This window comes from Lolium perenne, chromosome 3 (genome assembly GCF_019359855.2).
Source record: "Lolium perenne isolate Kyuss_39 chromosome 3, Kyuss_2.0, whole genome shotgun sequence".
NCBI classification, from domain to species: Eukaryota; Viridiplantae; Streptophyta; class Magnoliopsida; order Poales; family Poaceae; genus Lolium; species Lolium perenne.
This window is the reverse complement of record NC_067246.2, coordinates 11,172,579-11,190,928: the sequence shown is the minus strand read 5'-3', so window position 1 is coordinate 11,190,928 and position 18,350 is coordinate 11,172,579. Positions and strand designations below refer to the sequence as shown.

The following is an 18,350-nucleotide window of genomic DNA, read 5'->3' as shown; positions in this document are numbered from 1 at the left end:
GTCATGCTTTTGGATGCCAAATACTCTGCTTGCATCCCGAAAGTTTCTGATAGCCGATGAAAATCCTTGTCGCATTTATCGGCTAAAGCGAAGCTTCCTTTGACTGTGATTGGTCCCCTTGGTCCAGGCAACCTCCACAACAGGTATGTATAATGTGGCACCGCCATAAATCTAGCATATGCTGGTCGTCCCAACAGAGCGTGGTACTGTGACGGAAAATCCACGACTTCAAATTCCAGCCTCTCAATTCTATAATTCTCTCGGGTTCCAAACTGAACGTCGAGATTGATTTTTCCCAATGGATAATTTGGCTTCTCTGGTGTGATACCGTGGAACCTTGTGTCTGTTGGCTTCAGGTTCGCTAAGGATATGTTCATCTTCCTCAATGTATCTGCATACATGAGGTTTAAGGCTACTTGCCGCCGTCTATGAACACTCGAGAGACATCAAATCCCGCAATGATCGGCGAGAATAAGTCTTGGCCCCTGGTCGAGGAACTTGTTGTGGATGATCTGCTATGGTGAAACCAATATCTTGCCCTGACCAATTAAGATACTCGACAGTTGGTGGAGGCATTTTTTCTGCCATAAACACTTGTCGTGAGATTACTTTCTGAGCTCTATTTGACGGTCTTGCTTTCTGAATCATCGACACCGCTCCGTGAGAGTTGGGATCAACATAAGGTGGTGGTGGGGGTGCTGCCGCTATTCTGAGCTGGTGTCGATTGTCGTCTGTAATCGCGGGGGGTGGTGGCAGGTGGATCTCGCTCCTAGGTTCCCGAGGATTTCTCTGTGCTGCTCGAGCGTTAGCGTGCTCTGCATACCTTAACATTGCCTGGAAATTGCGACAATCCTTCTGTAGGTGTCCTGACTGTCTTTTTCCGTTGCTGTCGAGGAAAAAATGCATCTGGCACGGTCCGTTCATCATTTCTTCGGGGGACACGAAAGGTCTCGGGAACCTGGGCCCGCTATTTTGTCTGTTGTTGCGAGAATCGTCCCTGTTATCGCCTCGCTGCTCACTGCTTCTCTGATAATCATCTCTGTTGTTTCCTCCTGTATTTGTCCGAAATCCTGCCGAAATTTGTCCTGGAGCGTCATAGTTACGAGTGCCGAGGAAATCTTCGCCTCGGTTGATAGTTTCGACCACGGTCCTCCTCTGGCGACCTGTGGCGTTTGTTGTGGACAGCGTCTTCTCCATCTGCCCATTTGTTTGCTATCTCCATTAATGCGGATACTGTCTTTGGATTGGTCCTTCCCAAGTCCTCGACAAAATCTCCACGCCTGACTCCTGCGACAAGCGCATCTATTGCTCTCTCGTCAGATATATTTTCTGCTGAGTTTTTGATGATATTCCACCTTTGGATGTACTTTCTCATTGGCTCATCTGGCTTTTGTCGACATGCTCTCAACTCCTCTAACGACGCAGGTTTTTTGCACGTGGATCTGAAGTTCTTGACGAACACGTCCTCGAAACTTTCCCAGCTGTCGATAGATCCTGGAGTGAGTTTCTTTATCCAAGATCGTGCGGCTCCACTCAAATGCACCTGGATGCTTTGCATAGCTGTTGCCCTGGTTCCTCCCGTGAGCTTTACTGTCTCGAGATAATCAATTAGCCAATCCTCTGGATCTTGAAGGCCGTCGAACTTCTTGAAGTTGTCGGGTAACTTGAATCCTGAGGGGACTCGAGTTTTTCGGACTCTCCTCGTGAAGCATGGCAAACCGCACATATCTTCGTCGTTAAGCTCCGGAGATTGCCGATGATCCCTTCTGCTTTGCCGCGCTCTGTCGACTCTTGCTTGTGCTGCCGTGTCTCTTGCTTCGCTTGGCCCTTCAGGGGCTGCCGCCGTTGCTACTGCAGGTCGTGGACTATTTTGCCTTGCCGCTCCTTCGGGAGGCGTTGATACGAACGCTGTCCCCATGGCTCCAACTCCTGCTATCGCCATATTGTATAGTGTTTCCCTTGGATCACCTGGAGGTGGTTTAGACGCGAGGATAAAAGCTTGTGTCGCCATATACCCAGCTTCTGGTGTCTTAGGGATAATGTTTCCTCTTGTGTCTATCGACATAAAGGACATGTCGAGGTTTTGAACCAAGTGCTCTCTTTCTGCTTCGGGTATGTGTTGTAACCTTGATCTTCCTCTGTTCCGAGCCTCCCTGTGGCTATCACCCGAAGTTCTAGATTGTCGACTTAGATCTGCCCTTCTCCTGCTAGATGCAGAAGCTGCCTCCTTTCTCCTGTTCAACTCAGCTGTCTGTTTTTCCAATTCCCTGGCAGCTCGTGCGAGCCTATATTGATATGCTTGTAATTCCTCTGGTGTGGCCGTGGTAGCCATTGGTTACATGCAGTTCATAGCTCTCGCGGCTCTGTCCCACGCTGCTTGTGAAAGTTGAACTCTATCTCGCGGCTCTGGCCCGACGTATTTGTTGCCCAGGCCTTGTCGCAGATTGGAGGGATCGACGTATGGATTTCCCAGATCGTCGAAAGCCTCAGATGTTTCCTCTTGATCTTCAATGGCATAAATCTGATGATACTTTGTACTCAGATCTATGTTGGGTTTGGTGACATCATCGCTGAGATTGATGAAGACCTTGCCCACTGTGATAGATTTGTCGATGAAATCGTAACTGTCGACATCGCTTGAGCCATCGCTTATATATGAGTCCGCAGATGACTCAAACGACATGTCGTTGAAGATCTTGGCGAGTTTCTCTCTTGCTCTGGTGCTGACGTAGCGTGTCGATGAAGTTTCTTCTTCTCCTGACTCAGTTGATGATGTATAGCTTGAAAAATCGGAATCGACCGCCGACGATCCCGACGAAATCGGAATTTCGACTCGATACGATCCTTCCTTCTCGACGCGAAAGTGAAAACTTCCGAACGTCATCTCCATGGGCTCCACCAGATACGCATATGCATCCAAACGGGAGGGTGGGTGAGGAACAAAATCGACAAGACCAGCAGCGATCTGTTTACCTCGATCCATTGTGTTGCTTGCGGTTGACGATGTCGAAGATCTTGAACGTGCCATCGAGATCAGATCCTTACGCCTCTAGTTCCCACAGACGGCGCCAATTGACAAGGTATCAACTTGTCAATGCCTATGGATTGTAGGCTAGGGTTTAGTTAGAAGTAGAGGGCAAGTAGATCTCAAAGGTTTCAGCCGAAAAGTACTCGACGATTACGAAAACTAGGGTTTGTAACAATGATTCGGTGATCTCTTCGTCCCTCGACTCCCCCTTTATATAGGAGGTGGAGCCGAGGGATTCGTGCTATACAAGTTACAGAGTCCGGGATGGTTTCTAACTCATCCCGCCAGATTACAAATAACACTTCCTATTACAACTCTTAACTTTCCTTAATATATCTTGGGCTCCCGAATCTTCTTATTCTTCGGGTAATGGGCCTTCAGTAAACCCCGGGTACTATCTTCGGCAGGCCCATTTGGGATGCCTATGTCACTAACACCAACATAGAAACCCTAGGAGGAGAGGCATAGCAAGCATGGCATAGCCATGCCGGCCATGTCGAGCCCCTCTCTTCTCCCTTCTCCCTCAGCCCTGGCCCTGGCACCCACACTCGCCACCTCACCTCTCTACCTCGCCTAGCATGGCCCTGTCGCTGTAGACGCCGTGAGCTCGCCGGAGACAGCGCGCCCAGAACGCGCTCTGGATGCCGCTCATGTCGCGCGAGTGCATGCCGTGGACGTGCACTGGCCACGCGCCGCGCCACTACCTCGCGCTCGCCACAGCCTGCTGCCGTTGAGCATCACCACGCCACCACGATGCCGCCAGACATGGCCACGACCAGACCCTGGACCGCCACCGCCGTGAACGGGGAAGAAGATCCCGCCACTGCCGCGACATGCCTGGAAGCAATGCGACCCAACCAGGCCCTCCCCGACCAAGCTGTCACCGCCAATAGCATCGCCAGGAGCTGTAGAACACTGCCACCACCTCGCCTAGCTCGACCGCTCGCCGGAGACGCCGCGAGCATGTCGACCACCACCCTGCCCCGCAACCCTTGCTCAATCCTATAAATAGAGAGTTCCCTGGAAGCAACTGAGCACACCAGCTCACTCCCCACCCTTCACCACTTCGCCTCGCACCGTTAGCCAACCCGATCATCGCCGGAGCAAGGCCAATTGCAAGCTCGGAGCCGCGGAAGCCCTGGAGAAATCGCCATTGATCCAGGCCACCTCGAGCTCCGCCACTGCTACCAGCTGCTTCGCCGTCGTCCACATCTACCTCGCGCACACTGCCAACCCTTGCTGGAGCTGCCGTAAGCTCTCCGACCCCCTACCCTTGCCGCCAACCTCCCTGCCTCTCGCCGGAGAAGGCTACGCACCAGCGCCGTCCGATCCCATTCTAATCCTACGCCCCACACTGATTCATACCGCTTCGGGCGTTATGAGCCGCTGACAAGCGGACCCCACCCTGTCAGGCAGCCCGCGCGTCCGTGGACCGTGGTGGGCTGGCTTGGGCCGTTTTTAAATCTTTCGGCCCAGTTAGTTTCCCGCCGGCCCTTTTAGTTCAAACTGAGTTTAATTATTTCAAATGAATTCCAATACTGCCCAAACTTTGAAATTCAACCATTTCAATTTGGCTAAACCAAATTTAGTGAATTTTATGTTGTTAGAAAGCAACTGAAATTCTCTACAACATGCCACTGGCCTCATGGTCAATTTCCTTGTAGAATTAATGTGACAAAAATAACAAGACAGGGACTTTTCCCTATTCAAATAATTCTTAAAAATCAACCAAAATAGATATTAAGTTAACTCCAACTCTAATAGCTCACATTTGACTTACACTAATTGTTTATGCAATAAAATGGTGTGGTCACTTTGCATGATCATGCCATGGTTTAATGAATGGATATTTTGACTAGTTTAACTAGTTGATATTGTCCAAAACTATTAAAGTTAAATTGTGTGAAGTCTTACCCTTCATTTAAACTTGTCTCACATGGATTCATGGGATGTTTGGACCCCTGGTCCCAAACTCTCTTATATGAATTACTTGAGATTTAAATCAAAGGTAGTGTTATTTAAATAGTATGAGGTGATCCACCTCATTTAAAACCTTTTCCCAAATGATGATGATGATGAACATTTGACCTAGGTCAATATGAGTTCATCCATGATTGTTGGAGAAATTAAATCTTAAGAAGATTTCAATGAGAGGAAATTATTTCTCAAGAACCCTATGGAAACTATCATTTACATATGGAATACAAAGAAGTGAATTCTATTTAAACCCCACAACCCATGCACCCTAGTTTATTTATTTTGTGTGCATAGAGTAGTTTGTGTGTTTATTTGTGATGTGTGGAATAGCCATTGAATTAGTGAGTAATTATACTCGTATTCAAATTTAGACGGTAGCACCGGAGAGTACGCCGAAGAAGAAGGTTGCTACCAAGAGGAGGAGGAGGAACAGTGTGAGAACTACCAAGGCAAGCTACTACCAATGCAAGCTAATATTCTTGCAAAGTGCAAAGCCCCTTGGGGCAAGGCACCATGTTTCTTACCTTTTCTTATATGAACCCATCCCAAGTTTTTACTTTACAAGTTTTTACTTGTTTTCTAAATGAGTTACTTTTATAGTTAACTTTGGTCAAAGTACAAGTTGATTACTAGAGTAGTGAGTTAGTCTTCTCCAAGCAAAGCAAGTTAGCACCCCTCATGAATTAGAGCTAGTGCTAATGAATTAAAACTTGACTACTCTAGATGGGAACAATGTGATTTGGAAGGATTTTTGAAACCTTGGAATGAAGATGCATTCCATTGAATGATTTTTGAAGGTGAATATGACCAAGAGAAGATGGTGATTTTTTTGATAAACAATGATGTTGGTTTGAATGCGATACCTTTCCAATTATTAAGTACCCCCACAATACCTGATTATGGGTAGGGCTTAACTGGAAGTTTATGCGTCTTAGTATGGGTTCCCTCTAAACAAGCGTCATCGGGGTTATGCGAAAGCTGCCTCTACCACAAAAGAAATGATACGATATGATGCGAAATGAGGTGAATGTCCGGCCCAAGCCTGTGCGGTTCCCTGTGCCGACTGTCTGTCTTCACTGGGAGGCCAAGCTCATGGGGAGAGGTGCTCATACTAGGATTCGTAAGTGAAAGGTTATGGTTGATGATCCGCGTACTGTGTTACGATGATTCGGGGAAATCCCGACGGATGAAATCAAATGTTGTGGCACAAGTGTGCAACCTCTGCAGAGTGTAAACCTATTCGAATAGCCGCGTCCACGGTTACGGACGGTTGGAAAGGCCATACAGTTTCCGATGTCATATCTTTGAAAATGAGGTTGAAAAGGGTGATGGTGAAATGACTTGTGGTGGATTGAATTGAAATCACCGCTTGAATGGTGGGAATGACACTAATGTTCCCACTTGAGTTAGTTAGCCCTTGAGTAAGCTTTTCTCAAAACTTTGTGAACTAAAACTAGCTTTATGCAAATAAACTAGAGCTTAGCAAACCATACTAGAATGTCTAGCACTTACATTAGTATAAGTTTGCGAGTACTCAATGTACTCACGGCTTTGTCCCTGGCTATTCAAATGGCCAGAGTATGAAGATGAGCAAGGAGACGACCAGCAGGACGCCTACGACAACTAAGCGCCTTCCGACGTCAAGCGTTGGCCTGTGGACTAGAGAGTCCTTGTATCTTACGCTTCCGCTATGTTGAACTATGAACTTGTGTGTGTTCATTGATCAATAGATCAACTATTCGTGTAATATGGATCATGTGATTCCAATTTGTAAGACTTATGGTTTGTAATGAATGATGACTGTGATACTTAACTATTATGCCTCGCAACAACAATATTCCTGGGATTGCGATGTATGACATAATAGGCATTCGGACTTAAAAATCCGGGTGTTGACAACTGAATCTGGTGGCAACGAGGTGTACCACCCAAAAGCTGGTCCTGTGAGAGATTGTGTGAAAAACCTCACACGCAACGGGTCTGATGCTGAAATCATGCCCAACTGTGCCAAATATCGGCTCACATGCTCGATTGAGCTAGACCCTTCTGATCCATTGAACTTCCAGAACTCAGGGAGCCGATACTTGGGCGGCAGCAGAATCATATCATATTCGTTGGGGTACGACTTGGAATAGCCGACTGTTCTCCTCTTTGGCACGATGCCGAACTGGTGTCTCAAGATTGTACTGATTTGATCCACGGTATGAGGTGCAGGGGTTGAGCTTTCATGACTCGCTCCGGTGGCATATTTAGCTAGCCACGCCTGTTTATCGGCGTCCGCTCCAGAAATCCCTCCTGCTGCTCCAGAAATCCCTCCTGCTGCAATCTGGTTCGTGCGCACCAAGTTATTGCAGTCCGGCACGTACGTGCACACGTATCCATGCAGGATTTCTTTAGGCGGTTCATGCAGGAACTGGTAATCACCAGGATCGCCTCCAATCTTGTAGACGACGTATGCCAGTGAACCCGGCGGCTCTGGAGCTGCAAGCGAGAATGGCAGCTGCGGTCTCGTCTGGAACGGTATCTCTCCCTGGTGAGTCCCTAGGGCAGGCCCTGACGGAGAGTACTGATGCTTCATGATTTCCTGAACCACGCGAACCGCAATGCGCTCGAAAGCGTTCACCAGGCCCTCAGAATGACGGTGTAGCGAATGAGCCACCATGTAATTAACTTCCTGGCGCAGAGCTCTGGTGCGTTCCTCTGAAGGGATAGACATGTCTACTTCATCGAGAGCGCCTTCGGGTGAGAACCCTTTCCACCTGATGCCATGCTTACGGGTCCTCTCGAAAGAGCCGATGAGATCGGCTTCGAAAACAGCTTTAAGCTCATCATACTTCTTCTTGTGCTCCTCAGGCAGCTCTTCGTACGTCATTGGTGCTTCCGCCATCTCAGCTGCAGATGCTGACGCAGTTGCTGTAGATGTTGACGCAGTTGATGTAGAATGTCCCACCGGGCGTGCCAGAATGTGTTGCCTGCCAAAACCCACCGGCGAGCAGCGACGAGCAACACGAAGAGCCGGGAGGCTCCCAGAACTGCTGGTGGGCCCTGGTCCCTCGGGCAACGGCCCGCAAAACTCCGGCACACGTCCTGGCTGTTGCAAGGGCGTGCCACCTGACCTATACCTGGTCAGGAAGGTGATGGATTGCTTTGATTAGTTTCCTGCATGGCAGACACGTAAACATTAAATCCGAGCCTCGTTCGGCTCTCAGGTTACCCTGTGAATCGGCTCAAGGAGCCGATCGACTCATGGTTCGTATTGGATCTACGATAACATGGGGGTCCTGCTTGATCAATACTAAGTTAAATCAATCTACGACAGTCTAGGGTTTTCACCGCATAACTGGAACGTCCTACACGTAGTTGAGCCTGGCAGATACGAAAGATAATAGAAAACCAGCCCTAGAAAAGGCCTAAAAACCAACGTAGAGTTGATTCCCAGAATAACTCCTCTAGGATCGGCGAACCATACCTTACGCACTACTGGATCATTCAACCCGTTTGCAGGGCGTAACCATGTGGATATCAAACTAATCCTTAAAGAACAAGGAACAACCATAACAGATCGAATCTACTAAATAAAGACTAAGCAAGATGCTGCCCTTACACCTACGATATGTGCAAGGGCAGCTAGATATCTAGGGGCAGCATAACTAAGCATACATATCAGAAAAGTAGCAATATTAGCCCCAAAACATCCATGATAACAGTATTACTCGCCATCAAAAAGGCTTCAGCACGAGCAATACAAAACAACGAATAAACTAATACTGCCTAGATCGCGAGATGCGATCTGGGCAGCATGGCGCTTACCCGGAAGAAACCCTCGAAACAAGGGGTGGCGATGCGCCTAGATTGTGTTTGTTGTGAACGTGATCGTCCTCCTTTCTCAATAACCCTAGGTACATATTTATAGTCCGTAGACTTTCTATCTCTGGAATAAACCTAACTGTGTACGACTAAACTCTATCTCTTAATTCTAAACTTAAACGTAACCTACCATAATGTACAGATACACGGGCAATCTAGCCCAAACTCTCGTACAAGGCCGATTCAGAAACATATTATGTGCATATCCTCTAAGCCCATCTCAATCACGGCCCATCTCCTGATTTGACCAAAATCCGGCGATAACACATCTCTCATCACTAGTCATCCTAATAGGCAACTCCATCTTCGTAATGTTCTACGGGTTCCTTCGGTGACTCGTAATCTTTTGTCTGTTCCTAAGCTTAATCTTGATAATAATGTCCTATGTGAATTTCACCCGTTTGACCTTTTTATTAAGGACCGAGCTACCCGGGACATTCCGCTTAGTGGCCGACTAAGCCAAGGCTTGTACCGTCTGGAGGATCCGTCACTCTCTCAAGTCTTCAGCGGTGTTCGGGTGTCGTCATCACAGTGGCACTCTCGCCTTTGTCATCCTACCACTCCTATAGTACGTCATGTACTCCACCGCCATGAGCTGCCATTAGAGTCTAGCAATAAGGAGATAGCTATGTGTGATGCCTGTCAGCAAGGCAAGAGTCATCAGCTCCCATTTGTTTCATCCACTACAGAAGTTAAGAGTCCTCCCGAGCTTGTTTTTTCTGATGTCTGGGGTCCTCCACAAACCTCTATCAGTGGTCATAACTATTATGTCAGTTTTATTGATGCTTGTAGTCGATTTACCTGGCTTTATCTTATTAAACTTAAATCTGATGTGTTTGATATCTTTATTCAGTTTAAAATTCATGTCGAACGTCTTCTCAAGCATAAGATTATTAATGTTCAGTCGGATTGGGGGGGGATATCGCAATCTCAACACCTTCTTTAATAAGCTTGGGATCTCTCATCGTTTGTCATACCCACATACACACCAGTAGAATGGTGCTGTCGAGCGCAAGCATCATCATATAGTTGAGACCGGTCTAACTCTTCTTGCTCATGCTTCTCTACCTTTTCGAGTTTGGAGTGATGCTTTTGCCACCGCATGTTTCCTTATTAATAGGCTTCCTACGTGTGTCATTAATATGAAAACTCCTATTGAGATTCTCCTGCATGAAATTCCTGATTATACCTTTTACAAGGTGTTTGGGTGTGCGTGTTGGCCTCATCTTCGCCCCTACAATAGTCGAAAACTTGAGTTTCGGTCTAAAAAATGTGTCTTTCTTGAGTATAGTTCTCTTCATAAAGGTTACAAGTGTCTCCATGTGCCAACTAATCGTGTTTACATATCTCGTGATGTTGTCTTTGATGAGAATAATTTCCCTTTTTCGGCCATGCCACATACACCTACCTCTGATATATCCATGCATTCATCTCCTATTCCATTTGGCCAATTTGAAGATGTTGCATATTCTCCCCTATTGTTGCCTAACCATGGTGCAGGAATTGGTCGTGGTGCTCGCCTGGAAATTCTCCCGGATGCTACACCAGCTCATGTCATCCCCCAAGTAGCTGGCTCCGACGTCGATCATGCCGCATGCAGCGCTCCTGCGTTGCCGCCCGCTCCTGGACTCGGTGCATGCACCGCGCCCCCAGCCTCGCCTGCCTCGGTCGTTCGTGCGCCTGAGCGCCCCACCACGCCGCCACCTGGCTCGGCCACGTCGCCACACTCGGCCCCGTCCTCGCCCGGTCAGGGTCTCCTGGCTCGGCCCCATCCACGCCTGGCACAACCTCACCTGTCTTGGCCACGCCCTCGCCTCCCTCTCCTGGACTGGGGTCGCCCGACTCGGCCACGCCCGCACCGTCAAATCCTCTGGTCAGCACGTCTTCGCCGTCGTCGGCTCCTGCGCCTCCTGTTGTGCCCGCTGCTATGCATCCTCACACGCGCAGTCGCAGCGGTATCACCCGGCCCAAGGAACGTACTGATGGTACCGTGGCATGTGGTTGGCTTCTTGCATGACGCATGCTGTCGCCGACCCGACCACTGAACCACGCAGTTATCAAGCCGCTATGAGTATCCCGCACTGGAGGGCTGCTATGGAACAGGAGTATCAGATTCTGTTGACAAATGAGACCTGGACACTTGTGCCTCCTCCACCTCATGTTAATATTATTGATTCGAAGTGGGTATTAAAGGTGAAGAAACATGCTGATGGTTCCATTGAGCTCTCCAAAGCACGGCTGGTTGCGAAGGGATTCAAGCAGCGACATGGCCTGGACTATGAGGATACATTCAGCCATGTGGTCAAGCCCACCACTATTTGGCTCCTTCTGTCTATGGCAGTCTCTCGAGATTGGACTTTTCGCGAGCTTGATATGCAGAATGCTTTTCTTCATGGTCTCCTTGAGGAAGAGGTCTATATGCGGCAGCCACCAGGATTTGTTGATCACACTCAGCACCACCACTTATGTCGTCTGACGAAGGCTCTCTATGGTCTGAAGCAAGCGCCTCGTGCCTGGCACGCTCGCTTGGCTTCTGCTCTTCGCACTCATGGCTTTGTTCCATCGACGGCAGACACTTCACTGTTTTTGTTTCAGCGGCCGTGTGTGACTATGTACTTGCTTGTGTACGTAGATGACATCATTCTGGTCAGTTCTTCGACAACTGTTGATGCTCTTATTTCTTCTCTTGCTGCTGACTTTGTTGTCAAAGACATGGGTCGGCTGCACTTCTTCCTTTGTATTGAGGTCGATCATCAGTCTACATGACTTGCTCTCACTCAGAAGAAGTATTCTCTTGACCTCCTGCGACGAGCTGGTATGCTCAAGTGCAAGTGTGCAGCATGTCGCCTATGCATATGTCTTCCACTGATAGACTCTCGGCTACTAATGGTGTTCCTTTATCCTCTGAGGATGCGACAGAGTACCACAGTATTGTTCGTGGCTTTTAGTACCTGTCTATCACGCGTCCTGATCTATCCTTTGCTGTCAATAGGGTGTGCCAGTATCTTCATGCCCCTACTGATACGCACTGGTCTGCGATTAAACGCATATTGCGTTATGTGCGCCTCACTGTGTCTTTTGGTCTTCACTTGCGTTCCAGTTCATCAGGAGTTCTTTCGGCCTTATCTGATGCTGACTGGGCTGGTTGTCCAGATGACAGGCGATCTACGGGGGGATATGATGTGTTTCTGGGTCCGAATTTGATCGCCTGGAGAGCACGTAAGCAAGCTACTGTCTCCCGCAGCAGTACAGAAGCTGAGTACAAGGCTGTTGCTGATGCAACCGCTGAGCTTATATGGATTGAGTCTCTTTTTCAGGAGTTGGGTGTTTCCTAGCCTCATCCACCGGTCCTATGGTGCGACAACATCGGTGCCACGTTTCTATCATCGAATCCGGTGTTCCATGCACGGACCAAGCATATAGAGATTGACTATCATTTTGTGAGGGAACGTGTCGTGAAGAAGCTAGTACAAATTAAGTTCATCTCTTCGAAGGATCAACTTGCAGACATCTTCACCAAGCCACTGGCCTTTACCTATGTCTGAGGTCTGTAGGCGCAATCTCGGCCTTCTTGACACACGGGAGTGAGTTGAGATTGAGACAGTGTGTTAGACTTTGTATAGCCTTTGTAACTATACGTATTATACATGTATTAACCTCTGGCCCCTATAAATATATGAGAACAGCCACCCCTAGAGGGCTGAGCAAATTCCCCCAAACACATATGTCTTACAACCAAGCTGCACAGATCTTGACACCTATATCTGACGGTTGAAAATTCTGCTGAGCCCTAACTTAATTCTCATTATACTGAGAATTAGCAAACCGAAAATTGAAAGCAGTCGTGTGAAGGAAAATGTAGCGGCCAATGCAAACCGGACGAAACAGGAAGTTAATCATCAATTGGTGACATCCATGGAAGAAAGGCTGGGGTCGACGGTGTTGATCGAAGAGGAGCGAACTCCACTGGAGGTATCTCCGTACGGGCCAGTCGACGATGCAGTATCATGTACGGTCCTGTACATGTGCAGCGGGAGCGCCGGCAGCTTGGCCTCCGCCGACTGCAGGATGTGCATGGCCTGCGTGACGGAGGGCCGCTCGCTCCTCTCCGGGAGCGCGCACCAGAGCCCGACAACGAGCACGCGCTCGATCCACCAGTCGTTCGCCTCGTTGCCCCTAAGCCTCTCATCTGCCGCCTCCAGGATAGCGTTCCTGTCGTACAGGCTCCACACCCATCTCAGCAGCGTGAAGGTTCTCTCCGGGGTTTCGATCACCGGCCGCCGGCCCGACACGATCTCCAAGAGGACGACGGCGAAGCTGTACACATCCGATTCGGTACTTGGCCGGCGCGTGTTGACGAACTCTGGGTCGATGTACCCGGCGGTGCCGAGCACGGCCTTGGTGGTCTGCAACAATCCTGTGCCGTGGTCGACGAGCCGTGCCAGCCCGAAGTCCCCTAGCTTGGTGCTCAGCGACGAGTCGATCATGATGTTGCTTGGCTTGATGTCGCCGTGCACGATGCACTGCTCCGACTCCCCGTGGAGGTACCGCAGCGCGGATCCCAAGCCGAGGATTATGTTGTCCCGCTGCGGCCATGTCAAGAATCTGTCTTTGCTGTGGAGGTGCTTGTCGAGGCTGCTCTCTGCGACGAGCTCGTAGACAAGCAGGAGCCCCTTGCGGCTGTCGCACCAACCTAGCAGCTGCACAAGGTTTCGATGCTTCAGCCTGCTTATGATCCTCACCTCTGCCTCGAACTCCTTCCTCCCTTGCGCGGAAGACTCCGCTGACAGCATCTTTACCGCCACCGGACGACGGTCTTGGTCACCACCGACGAGTGCCATGTGACCAAGGTACACGCTCCCGAAGCCGCCTCGTCCGAGCTTCTCCTCCTCTGCGAAGTTGCTCGTTGCGGCGGCGAGGTCGCGGTACGAGTACCGTTTGGGGCCGCCGGCAGCCACACCTCTCTGGAGCTCAGCTCTGTTGATACACTCTTCTTCGGAACCGCTATCCGTGCCGCGGTCCTCATTCGCTCTCATCGATCTTTTTTTCTTGTGTCGCCGCCGTGCCAAGGCGGCCGCACATACCAACAGGAGTACCAGAGGAACCAGCACGGACAGGAGGATAACTAGTGTTTTTTTGTGATTGTTGCCGGTTGTCGGCAGCTGCAGAGTCGAGCTGAATGACCATGAGAGTACCTCGTGCACCTCGCCATTCGCGCCGTGTTACAGCTATACTCTCGATTCCTTCCAATATAGGTCTAGGGTTCAGGATTCATCAGATACAGCAGGAAAAGGGGAGGGAAATTGGAGCCTGGGATGGGAGAGGGAGATACAGACTGAGATACAAGAGAGCCGTCTCGGCTTGGTTCTGTTCTTCGATGCCACCAACGCTCCTGGCTTCATCCTCAAGTAGTCCATTCTTCTGGGCTGTAGCGTGGGTTGTCCTTGCGGGCCCTCCTGGGCCGTGGAGACGGCCCACTTGACGCGTCGTGGGTTGGTAGGCCCATGACATTCCCCCCTTCTTCAGGAGCGGCTTGACCCCAAGCCGGAGCTCGAGGAAACCTGGCCTTCAGCTCGGCGAGATTCTCCCAAGTAGCAAGTGACGCTGGCAGTCCTGACCATTGAATCAGCACCTGGTCCTTGGTCTTGTGACGACGTTGCACTTGACGGCGTTGTAGAACTTGCTCTGGTACGTGTCGGGGAGGGTGTTCATCGTCGATCACCGGCAACTCCTCATGCACTTCTTCTGGTGGAATACCTTTCCTCAACAGCGAGACATGAAAGACTGGATGAAGCTTCGACTTGTCCGGCAACTTGAGACGGTAGGAACGATCCCCAACCTTTTGCTCCACCTGGAATGGCCCGAAGTAGCGGAAGGCCAGCTTGGCGTTGGCTCGCATGGCCAAGGTCGTCTGGATGTACGGCTGGAGACGTAGATACACCCAATCACCCACCTGAAACACACGATCTGAACGTTTGTTGTCAGCAAATTGTTTCATACGGTTGTTAGCTCGGTGTAGATGTTGCTTGAGCACTGTCGTTGCCAATTGGCGCTCCTGAAGCCATAGCTGCAGATCTGTGACCGGCACCGACTCAGCCGTGATCCCCAGATATCTCGGAGCATGGCCATACAGAGCTTGAAATGGGCTGGTCTTGATCGCAGTGTGGTAGGCCGTATTATACCAGAATTCTGCTAGCGGAAGCCACTTACTCCACGTTGCAGGGCAGGTGCTGATAAAGCAACGTAAGTAAGTCTCGAGGCATTGATTGACCCGCTCCGTCTGCCCATCTGTTTGCGGATGATAAGCCGTGCTCATTCGCATCTCTGTCTTGCTCAGCCTGAACAAGGACTGCCAAAATTTGCTGGTAAAAACCTTGTCCCGGTCCGAAATGAGTGCCGCAGGCATGCTGTGCAAGCGAAAGACCTGATCGAAGTAGAGCTGGGCAACTTGAGCTGCTGTATAAGGGTGAGAGAGAGGCAAGAAGTGTGCATATTTGGTGAGCTTGTCCACCACGACCAGAATGGTTGTAAAACCCGACGATTTGGGCAACCCTTCAACAAAATCGAGCGACACCACCTGCCAGGCAGAGTCAGGCACTGCTAAGGGCTGAAGGAGGCCAGGGTACTTCACTCGCTCCGTCTTAGCTTGCTTGCAGATGCTGCATTGATCAATGAACCGCTGCACCGTCGACTTCATCTGTGGCCAGGCAAACAACTGCCTTATCCGCTGTAAAGTAGCCTGAATCCCTGAGTGACCGCCAATGGCACTTGCATGCAGTGTTTGGAGGATTTGCTGCTGCATGGCAAGATTGCCGCCTACCCATACACGCCCTTTGAAGCGCAACAGGTGTCCATCCCAAGACATGTGCTTCACTGTAGAGTCCGGTTTGTCCAACTGTCGGATAATCTGCTGAGCGATTGCATCCTTACCATATCCCGCAGCAATGTCGTCCAGCCAGGCCGGGGTACCCATCGTGATGGAGAGCACTTCCCCAATTGAGAGAGCTGGGTGACGTGACAGAGCATCAGCAACTTGATTGGTACACCCTTTTTTATACTCGATTGTATACTGTAGGCCAAGCAGTTTCGTCAGTGCTTTGTGCTGCCATGGAGTAGTGAGTCGCTGCTCGTCTAGGTGGGCGAGGGCACGTTGGTCAGTCCGAATAACAAACTGGGATTGTCTCAGGTAGGGTCGCCAGCGATCAACGGCCAAAAGGATTGCGAGGCTTTCTTTCTCATATGTCGACAAGCCGCGTAGTCTCGGCCCGAGAGCTCTGCTCAAGAAGGCCAGAGGATGTTGATCCTGCATCAGCACGGCACCCAATCCTTTTTCACTGGCGTCTGTTTCCACCACGAAGGTTTTAGCAAAATTAGGCAAGGCTAGCACTGGAGCCTGCAGCAGGGCCTGCTTCAAGGTGTCAAAGGCTTCTTGATGATTGACTGTCCACACGAACAGCTCATTCTTCTTCAACAGATCTGTAAGCACCCTGCTGATCAGTCCATAGTTGCGGACAAACTTGCGGTAATATCCAGTGAGCCCCAGGAATTTCCTCACATCTTTTGCATTGGTAGGCACCGGCCAATTGTGTACTGCCTCCAGATTTTTTGGGTCGGTTGACACACCGTCAGCAGAGATAATGTGCCCCAGATACTTGAGCTTAGGTTGAGCAAAGGAGCACTTGGTCTTCTTGACCTTCAGCTGGTGCTCTTCCAATAACGAGAAAACTGCCCTCAAATGATCCCTATGCTCTGCCATCGTCTTACTATAGACCAAGATGTCGTCGATAAATACTAACACACATCGTCTGAGGAGGGGTGCGAATATCTTGTTCATCGCATTCTGAAAGGTGGCTGGAGCTCCTGTCAGGCCATAAGGCATCACCATAAACTCGTAATGACCTTGGTGAGACTGAAATGCCGTCTTGAACTCTTCCCCTTCAGCCAACCTGATTTGATGGTAGCCCGCTCGGAGGTCTAGGCTTGTGAACCATGCCGCACCCGATAACTCATCGAGCAACTCATCGATAATGGGTAGAGGATATCTGTTCTTTAGTGTCATAGCATTAAGGTATCTGTAATCAATACAGAATCGCCATGTGCCGTCCTTCTTTTGCACCAAGAGAATAGGCGAAGCGAACGGGCTGGTGCTGAACCGAATAATCCCTTGCTTAAGCATATCTGCAATTTGCTTCTCGATTTCATCCTTCTGACTTGGGTTGTATCGATAAGGACGAATGTTGACTGGCCTTGCACCGGGTAACAGTGAAATGACATGGTCGAATTCTCTCCTTGGTGGCAGCCCGTGTGGTTCAGCAAACAAACCCTCAAATTCAGACAAGAGATTCTGAATATCTTGTGAATATGGCACCAGCTCCTCTGATTCCTTCAGCTCACTCAACTGGACCACATGGCAGATAGCATTGCTTGCATTCAAGGTTTGGAGTTCCTCAGCAGTTATCTTCTGACAGGTAGTAGTATCAGTCACCATGCCTTGTAGAAACACTGGACGATCTTGATAATGGAAGAATAGCTGTTTCTTGCGCCAATTCACATTCATATCACCCAGACTCTGCAGCCAGTCCATGCCGAGGATGATGTCATAACACCCCAAAGGAAATAACCGAAGAGTAGTCCGGAACTCAGTGCCCTGTGATTGCCACTTACACTCTGGAATCTCCAAATCACACCTGAGTGTCCCACCATCGGCCACCTTAACTTGCATAGGCTTACACTGGTGTACACCTGACCAACGTGCGGCGATTGCCTCACTGATAAAGCTGTGAGTGCTGCCAGAGTCCACTAACATTAGCACCTCTTGCCCTTGTACAACTCCTTTGATTCGAACTGTCTGTGGAGGCTCGATTCCTTGTAAGGCTGCTGCAGATATCATGCCTAATTCACTGCGCGAGTCGACAGGTGAGGAATGCGGTTCCATCTCACCCTCCAAGAGACACAGAAGCTCTTGAACAACATGGAGAGGAACAGTGGCAGCGCACACATGATTGCGCCCCCATTTCTCGCCGCAGTCGAAGCACTCCCCGCGAGCACGATGGTATGCTCGCAGCGCCCGCACCTTGTCGTCCGTGGATGGCATCTGGTTGCTGGCCACTCCGCGCTTGTCCTCCACGCGAGACGAGGGTGTGGCCAGGCCCGGCGGCCTTCCAACAGGCGGCGGCGGCAATGGCAGCGCCGTGCGCGTTTGAGCCTTGGGGAAGGGACCATGCCCACTGCTCACACGCGTGGCCTCCCTTGTCAACTCCATCACTTCCTCCTGTAAGAGAGCAAGAGAAACCGCAGAGTCCAAATCCTTGGGTTGTTGAACCATAACCACCACTCTAATGTCAGCACGCAACCCATCAACAAATTGAGTGACAAAATAAAGGGGATCCCACGAGCGATGGTGTGCTAGGAGACAGTTCATAGCGGTGTTGAATTGAACAGCATATTCAGCTACCGTACCCGTTTGACGCAACCTCGA

The 18,350-nt window shown here is 49.9% G+C and overlaps 1 protein-coding gene across 1 annotated transcript; it reads right to left on the bottom strand.

The window, feature by feature from the left end:
- Nucleotides 1-12,754: 12,754 nt before the first annotated feature.
- LOC127325787 (probable kinase CHARK) lies at nt 12,755-13,938 on the bottom strand. Its single transcript, XM_051352608.2, has one exon. It carries the CDS (start codon nt 13,906-13,908, stop codon nt 12,772-12,774), a length of 1,137 nt encoding a protein of 378 aa, XP_051208568.2. The 5' UTR covers nt 13,909-13,938; the 3' UTR covers nt 12,755-12,771.
- Between the last annotated feature and the right edge of the window lie 4,412 nt (nt 13,939-18,350).

Excerpts from the sequence above, each read along its gene's own strand:
- LOC127325787 (XM_051352608.2), bottom strand. The coding sequence starts at position 13,908 with ATGAGAGCGAATGAGGACCGCGGCACGGATAGCGGTTCCGAAGAAGAG.